General features: G+C 60.9%; 1 protein-coding gene and 1 non-coding gene across 6 annotated transcripts; both read left to right on the plus strand.

Annotated features, from left to right (window-relative positions):
* The first annotated feature begins 454 nt into the window (after positions 1–454).
* LOC114906567 (melanoma-associated antigen D4) lies at positions 455–7,957 on the plus strand. Of its 5 annotated transcripts, none has more exons than XM_029241445.1 (13): positions 455–613; positions 1,574–1,784; positions 2,030–2,860; positions 3,245–3,451; positions 3,557–3,620; positions 3,849–3,928; positions 4,319–4,410; positions 5,047–5,126; positions 5,211–5,253; positions 5,670–5,732; positions 6,744–6,858; positions 7,130–7,572; positions 7,752–7,955. In XM_029241445.1, the coding sequence occupies exons 2-12, from the start codon at positions 1,575–1,577 to the stop codon at positions 7,562–7,564; spliced, it is 2,220 nt and encodes a 739-aa protein (XP_029097278.1). In that variant the 5' UTR covers positions 455–613; position 1,574; the 3' UTR covers positions 7,565–7,572; positions 7,752–7,955. The 5 variants fall into 5 exon arrangements, with proteins under 5 accessions (XP_029097278.1, XP_029097277.1, XP_029097280.1 ...); XM_029241444.1 differs by having other exon boundaries at positions 7,130–7,560; XM_029241446.1 differs by having other exon boundaries at positions 543–613; positions 1,465–1,784; positions 7,752–7,957.
* LOC114906665 lies at positions 6,369–6,497 on the plus strand. Its single transcript, XR_003796482.1, has one exon. It is a non-coding gene; the product is annotated as a small nucleolar RNA SNORA11 (small nucleolar RNA).
* Positions 7,958–8,260: the final 303 nt, after the last annotated feature.

Below are 8,260 nucleotides of genomic sequence, written 5' to 3' on the forward strand. Positions count from 1 at the left end.
GTGTGTCTGGGGGCCCTAGAGATGGATAGTGGAGGGGAACACAAAGGGAACTGGTGTCCTCCCGCCATTTCCATTTCTCTTGTTGCAGTTGCAGACTGGGCTAGAGACCTCCGTATTGGTGACCTAGGGGTCACGCTGGGGAAGCAGGGCTCAGTGTATTCCAGACCACACTGGAGGAGCTTAGAGGCAAGGGGGAGGGCAGGGCTGAGAAGCATTGTGCAAAAGTGGGGGGACTGAGGGTATATAATGGATGGGTTGGAACCGCAGTACAGGGTGTGAGTGCCCGCGCCTGCGGTCGGGGGCGCGGAGGCGGAGGTGGGGAACGGTGAGGGGAATCTGGCGGGAAGGAGAAAACGCCCCCCACCCCGCCCACCCACTGGCGGAATCGCATGCGCACAGGGGACCTGGTGGGAAAGGCTTTTGTTGGGAAAGCGGGCCGGCTGGAGGGGTCCGCGCATGCGCAGGCTGCTCAGCCGCGCGGCGGGGGGGGGGGGGGCGTTGCGCGGAGAAAAGGGGCGGGGTGGTCGGAGCTGCTGTGCTGGCAGCAGTAGGCGAGGGCGCGGCTGCGGGGTTCCTGGTGCTGAGGACGGACGCCATTGGAGCCCCAGGGAAGGTAAGGATCCAGCCCCAGACAGGACCGGGAGAGAGCGAGTGGAACGAGGGTACGCTGTGCCCTCCCCATCCCCAATCCCCCGCCCCCGGATCTGGACAAAGCCCAAGCACGCAGAACCTGAACCCCCTTAGACCCGCGGTCTAGATAGGAGCCTCCCCCCTCCACCGCCATCAGACGCAGGCTCCCCGATCCGAGCCCTCCTTACACCGGAGCCCACCATCCGAACCCCTTTAACAGACCCGTGTGCTCCGTGCTGAGCTTCCTTAGAGCGGAGGCCCCACCTCCACCCCAAACACTCTGAGATCAATCCAGTGGAGCTGAACGTTTTCCCCCCTTCCTGGAGTTGCAGTCCTGGCCTCTGAGACCTCCAGCGCTCCAGTTCGAGCCTCACCTAGCCCGAAGACCCCCACCCCATACACCTTGAGCGCTCCTGTATGAGCCCAACCTAGACCTGAATCAGCTGAATCCCCCCACCGGCACTTAGAGGGTCCCTGGGATTCATTTTCCCGGAGCTTCCAGCGGTCCCCGTTTGTCTCAGCCCTCTCATGTCATCTCCTCCCCACCGTCCTGGCCCCCTGCTCCAGGCATCAAATTCAGGCGCTTTATTTCTCCCTCTCTCAACGCATCTCCTATGGGACTCCTTGGACCCAGGCCCGCCAGTGCACCCCTTGTTCAAATCCGGCCGCTGGGCCGGGGAGCCTGCCTGTCCTAAACTCCCCTTTCAGTGTAGGGACTCCTCCGACCTCCTCTATCCTTCTCTTAGGGCTCTGTCTCTGAGGGAATCTACCCCAGCAGCCTTCACTCCCCCACCCACCCCGACCTTACACTGCCTGGTAACCTGATGATTGCAGCTCCCCACTTCCTGAGAGATCCGGCCTCCTGCTGGGTCCTGCCCCCCTCCCCGTGAAGAGGCCTCCCCGTCCCTCTCAGGCTGAGCTCTCTTCTCCTTGGGACCCCCAGCATGGCTGAGGGAAGCTACCACAAAGAATCTGAAGGGTACAACGTTGAAGACATGGACGAGGGTAGTGATGAAGTCGGGGAGGAAGACATGGTTGAAGGCAACGACTATGAAGAATTTGGTGCTTTTGGAGGCTACGGAGCCCTCACCAGCTTTGACATCCGTATCCTCAGAGCCTTTGGGAGCTTGGGTCCAGGCTTTCGCATCTTAGCGGTGAGGCCCCTTGTCGGCCACCTGCTAGCCCTGGGCCTTCCCTCCTGCGACGTCAGGGAGGATGGGAGGAGGGGGTGGGTGAAGGCTGGAGTTGAATGGGGAAGGACCGCCCAGCTTCACCAAACCTTCCCTCTCCTGCTGGGAGAAGGGGGATTTGGGAGGGTCTGGGGGCTGGTCGGGGGCTGGCCAGCACAGGACGAGTGTGTACAGCTGTCTGCCTTGCCCTCCCCTCCCTGGTCTTGCAGAATGAGCCCTGGGAACTTGAAAACCCTATGCTGGCCAGGACTCTGCTGGAGGCATTTCGGATGGATCCAGAAACACTTGCCAACGAGCCGGCTGCCCGTGCTGCCAACGTAGCCCGGGCCGCCTCCTCTAACCAAGCTGCTCGGGCCGCTGCTGCTGCTGCCCGTGCCACCTACCATCAGGTGGTCGCTAACCACTCAGTGGCCACAGACCAGGGCTCAGGAGGCGATACCCAGCCCATGACATCCGCTGCCGAGGCTCAGGCAGCCACCCTTGAGACAAGCCTTGCTTCTCCGCACAGCTCCCAGATGCTAGTCAAGAGCGAGATGGCCACCCCCGGGGCTCCAGCAAGGTCCACGCAGCCCCAGACATCCTCCCGGGCCCAGGAGGCTGCTGCCGAGGGCCCTAGTACGGCCTGTGCTTTCTCCCAGGCCCCGCGTGCCAGTGAGATGGATGCCACCCGGCCCAAAACAGCCTTCCTGGGTCAGAACGATGTCTTTGATTTCACCCAGCCGGCAGGTGTCAGTGGCATGGCCTTCCCACGCCCCAAGAGACCTGCCCCGGCCCAAGAGGCTGCCACAGAGGGCCCCAGTGCTGCCTCCGGGGGGCCCCAGGCAGCCTCTGCCGGGGAGGGGGCAGCCACCCGGCCAAAGACGACCAAGTCTGGGAAGGCTCTCGCCAAGACTCGGTGGGTGGAGCCTCAGAATGTTGTGGCAGCAGCTGCTGCCAAGGCCAAGATGGCCACGAGCATCCCTGAGCCTGAGGGTGCAGCTGCCACCTCTCAGCAGAGTGCGGAGCCCTGGGCCAGGATGGGAGGCAAGAGGACAAAGAAGGTGAGACCTCCCTGCTCTCTCCAACCCCCCTTGCTCCCCTGCTTTCTGGGCCCTCTCCTCTCTGCCTCCTCCTCTCCCTCGCCGCATCCCCTCCCTTCCCCTCCCCTCTCCTTCCCTCTCCTTCCCTCCCCTCTTCTCTCAGCTTGTGCATGTTTCTCCAAGACAGGTTAACTAGCATGTTTTTACTCCACGTAGTCCCTACCCTCGGGCCTGGAGGGAGAAGCGGTTGGCTCAGTGCCTGGCACTTAGTAAGCACTCGGCACGTGTCATCCGCTGTTCCTACTACCCTTATCTCCAAGTACCTGCTCTGGTTAAGATGTGTGCCAGGTGCTTTTGCACGGGTAGCCTGGTAGCCCTGAGTCTCTCCTCTGTCTAATGGTACAGTCCAAGCACCTGGATGACGAATATGAGAGCAGCGAGGAGGAGAGAGAGCCTCCTGCGGTCCCACCGACCTGGAGGGCATCGCAGCCCGCACTGACGACTGTGCGGCCTCAGATGGCCCCTCGGCCCCCCATGGCCCTGAGGTCCCAGGTACCCTCAAGGCACGTACTGTGCTTGCCACCCCGCAATGTGACCCTTCTGCAAGAGAGGGTAAGAAGCCTGCCCTTCCCCCATCTCACTCCTCTCCTCCCTTGCGGGCCTGTTCTTTGAGGTCGCCCACGCCTTGGTCTACCCGTGTGCTCCCTCCTTCTCCAGGCAAATAAGTTGGTGAAATATCTGATGATTAAAGACTACAAGAAGATCCCCATCAAGCGCTCAGGTAGGCAACCTGTGCCCCCTCCCTGAGCTCTGCCCTTCCCCCCTCCCACAACCCTGCCCTGTGGGCCTCCCATCAGATGCCCACACACACACATCAGGCCTGGCTGATGGCTCCATTTGCACGGTGTGGGGTCCTGAGTGTGCTCCCTTCAGCAGGGCTGACAGAAAAGCTGCAGCTCTGTGGCCCCTGCTCAGTCTCGGTGCTTTGCCCACCCCTCCCCTCCTGCAGACATGCTGAAGGATGTCATCCGAGAATACGATGAACATTTCCCTGAGATCATTGAACGAGCAACGTACACTCTGGAAAAGGTGGGTGCGGGGCCGGGGGCAGCTCTGTGGAGCAGGGGCTGCAGGGAACCCTTGCCCCCTGCATCCCCTCGAGGCCCAAGGGCAGGACTATGTGCTCTGGAAGGAAGCCCTCCCTGGCCTCTCCACCTGGGAGCTTGCTCTGCCTGCCTCCTTCCCTCCTTCTTGCCCTTCGTGCTCTCTGAGTGTCTGTGGTCTCCTGAGGTGGATCCCATTGTCTCAGCCAGTGTCAGTGCTCCCACTGGGTACTTCCTCTGCGGCCTCTCTTCTTCCTCCTCCCCCAGGGCTTGGGGCTCCCCGCCAAGGAAAAGCTCTAACGGGGAATTGAGTGACTCCCTGCAGGACACCCAACATGGATGTTTGATCTCACATTCTGTTTTCTCCCCCATGTAGAAGTTTGGGATCCACCTGAAGGAAATCGACAAGGAAGAACACCTCTACATTCTTGTCTGCACACGGGATTCGTCAGCCCGCCTCCTGGGAAAGTGAGAGAGCACAGGAGGGTGGTGGCCTTCCTTGGTGGTGCCTCCCCGCTCCTCTCAGAGAAACGGGAAAGTGGGGTTGGGGGGCCTAGCACGGCTCCCACCCAGAGTTAGCGGAGCAGTTAAGGGCTGGCAGGGGCAGTAGCCTGGGCCGAGGATTTGCTGCTCTCCGGGTTTCGCCCCTGCCCACCCTTCCCCACCCCCATCTTCCTAGGAAAGCAAGCTCCTTGGTTGCCTCTCCCTGCTAAGGTCCTGGCCAGGGCTTGGCAGAGTGGGCCTCGGGAGGGGGACGGGGGTGTGGGGGCGCTCTCCAGTGGAGTTGTGCTCCCGACGCAATGCGCAAAGGGCAGGGAAGGTCTGGATGTGCCTCTGGACACAGAGTTGCCAACCGTTTGCTCCCTGCCTAACCCCATCCTCGGCAGAGCCCTGGGAGGAGGTGTTAGCATCCCCATTTGATGGATGAAGGGACTCAAGTCTCAGGCCGAGGAATGAATTGTCTGGACCAGGTAGCGCAAGCCATACAGAGTAGGAGGAGCTGCCCTGTAGCCCAGCAATCTGGGAGAGGCTAGTTGAGTGAGCCGGCTGTGGTCCCCCCGGGCAAATGGCTGCTGGACAGGATCCCTCTTTCTACACCTTCAGGACCAAGGACACTCCCAGGCTGAGTCTCCTCTTGGTGATTCTGGGCGTCATCTTCATGAACGGCAACCGTGCCAGCGAGGGTGAGTGGCTGGACCTGCAGCTGGGGGGTTGCCCGCCGTCTCACCTCCGTGTGCTAAACTCTTGTACCTCATCTCCCCTCGCAGCTGTCCTCTGGGAGGCACTACGCAAGATGGGACTGCGCCCCGGGTATGATTGGGGTCTCTCGGCTCCCACTCCTCAGTGTGTCTGTCCTTGGGCACAAGAGGCCCCGGGATTGCAGTGGCCTAGTGGTCTCTGCGGGGCGTGGCGTCCTGGACTAGGTAGAGCGCAAAGGGTCCCACCAGGGTGCGTGGGGAAACGGTCCTGAACACTGAGCACCCCCTCTGCTCCGTGTGCCTTCTCTGTTCCCAGATGAGAACTAAGAGAAACCATCGGACCTGGGGGCTCCGTCAAACCCCTCCCTGGGGCGTCGCTGACAAGTGGCCGTCTGGCCTCTGCTGCCGGCCCAGGCATCCATGGGGACACCCCACAGGCTGGGAAGCTCTCAGTCCTGCTGGGAGTGCTCCCGCCCACCCCGGGCACTGCCACTGTCTCTAGTCATGCGTTCCTTTCCTTGCACTCAGGGTGAGGCACCCATTCCTGGGCGATCTGAGGAAACTCATTACAGAGGACTTTGTGAAGCAGAAGTGAGTATCGACTGAGTTCACTTTGCCTCCCACTCAGGCCTTCCTCGTGTGCTGCTCTGCCTGAGGAAGCCATTCCCCAGCCCATGTCTTAACACCAGAGGGATGGGTGTCTGGTGTGAGTGTGGGGTGGGGGGGAATGTGAGTGTTGGGGGGAGGGCAATTCCAGGGAGGCTTGGGGAAAGGGAGCACATGCTGACTGCGAGCACCGGGTGGGGTGGTACAGCCCCCATCTCGTTCAGCACCTGCCCTCTAGGCAGTGTCCCCGGCTTTACATCTCAGGAGCCTGGGGCTCAGAGAGTGGAAGCCTGACATGGCTCCGGCTGGGATAAGGCCCATTTGGGCCTGGAGTCCAGCCCCGCTGACCTTCTAGCCCAGGCCCACCCCATCCTCGGTGCTTGGAGATCTCGTGTGCCCTCACACAGGCCCGTATGCATGTTCACCACCACCACCCCCGCCCCCCGCACCACACACACACACACACACACACACACACACACACACACACACACACGACACACAGATGGTCGAGAGTATGCATGGAGTCCACTGCTCTTGGTTGACTGTTTCTTCCTGTACAGTCATTTTCTAGGGTGGACTGTCCCAGGGTTCAGCCAGGCCACGGACGAGCCACATGGTGGGGTGTGCTCAGAGCAGGGGGCCTGAAGAAATGGCTCCTCTGTTTACAACACACCCAACAGGAACCTGGGTTATTGTGACAAGGGGCACAAAACTCGTGGCCTTCCTATGAACAAATACCCTACACGTGCCCCCTGCACCTCCACGTGGCTGCTGGGCAGGGCCAGTGGCCTAAGGGTGTGAGCACCTCAGTTTTGGAGGCAGAAACCCCTGGGAGTGAGCGTGGGAGTGAGGCAAGGGCTGCGGGGCCAGGGCAGGCCTCCTGCGGCAGCCAAGCTGCAGCCTCGGGGCTGGGAAGGGGCCACCTGGGAGCCACTGGTGCAGCAACAGGTCTGCCTGGCTGGAAGCAGAAGTTTATTTTCCTCTCTCACGCAGGTACCTGGAATACAAGAAGATCCCCAATAGCAGCCCACCCGAGTATGAGTTCCTCTGGGGCCTGCGCGCCCGCCACGAGACCAGCAAGATGAGGGTGCTGAGATTCATCGCCCAGGTAAGGCAGAGCCTCTGTTCTGGGTGGAGTTTCCCATACCTCGTTGGTCCGCTGAGGCCCAGAAAGGTTCCTAAGTCACTGACACAAGTTCACAGACGTAGTGAGTGGGTGGGGCGAAATCCCAGGTCTGGCACAGAATAATGGGAGCCCGATTCCAGTCGTGTGGGTTTCTATCATGATTTTGCAAAGCGCTCAGGAGGGCGTATGGCAGGAAGCAGGTGCTGAGCGAGGTGGGGTAGCTGTTCCGACGGCTGCTGTTCTTCCACCGCAGTATCAGAACCGAGACCCCCGGGAATGGAGGGCTCATTTCTTGGAGGCTGTGGATGATGCTTTCAAGACGATGGATGTGGATATGGCTGAGGAACATGCCAGGGCCCAGATGAGGGCCCAGATGAACATCGGGGAGGAAGCTCTGATTGGACGGTGGAGCTGGGACGACATACAGGTCGAGCTCCTGACCTGGGATGAGGACGGAGATTTTGGCGACGCCTGGTCCAGGATCCCCTTCGCTTTCTGGGCCAGATACCATCAGTACATTCTGAATAGCAACCGTGCCAACAGGAGAGGCACCTGGAGGGCTGGCGTCAGCAGTGGCACCAATGGTGCGGCCAGCACCAGCATGCTCGATGGCCCCAGCACCAGCTCCACCATCCGGACCAGAAACGCCGCCAGAACCAGTGCCAGCTTCTTCTCCTGGATTCAGTAAGATTGGAGGTCATTAGATGAGACTCTGAAGGATGGGGTGTGGAGGGACTGGGAGGAGTCAGGGGAAGGCCTGGGGTGTCATGGGGGAACGAAGAGAGCCTGACGGGACACTCAGTTTGTTCTTCCTATCCCTGACGGTTCACCTGTATTGACCCTTGTGTTCTGGCCTTTGTGTCTCCCGGTTCCAGGCAGCGCTGAGGAGCTGCAGCAGCCCCCTGCCGAGCCAGAGTGCCTCCTCTGCCCCCTCCCCGACAGAGCACTCTAGGCAGCTACTCCCCGTCCATGGAAGATGGCATGCCAGATGACGCGCTCTCTGCCCTTCCTGCTTTCCTGTGTGCTTTTTGTCGTGCTGTCGTGTTTTGGGTATCAGTATTGCATTAAAGTTGCAAAATCAGTCGGACGTCTTCTCCTTTTCCTGGGCAGGTGTGGCTCTGAGTGGCCGGTGGTCAGGCCCTCCGGGACAGGCGGGGGCCGCCTCTCCCTAAAAGGCAGGCGGGTGTGGCTGGGTCAGGCACTGGGAGGCGCAGAGATGCCAGCTGAGTGTGGAGGCCAAGAGTTTCCAGGGGCTCCGGTCCATACAGTTTCATGATTTCTTACACTGTGTGGCCCCGGTTAAATGCCAGTGGGGGTCCTCAGGAGAAGGGGTGGGGTGGAGGGCCATGAGCCGGTGCCACCGTCCCTCCCACCAAGGGACGGG

The sequence above is a fragment of the Monodon monoceros genome, unplaced genomic scaffold (genome assembly GCF_005190385.1).
Source record: "Monodon monoceros isolate NGI ecotype Baffin Bay Population unplaced genomic scaffold, NGI_Narwhal_1 Super_Scaffold_22, whole genome shotgun sequence".
NCBI classification, from domain to species: domain Eukaryota; kingdom Metazoa; phylum Chordata; class Mammalia; order Artiodactyla; family Monodontidae; genus Monodon; species Monodon monoceros.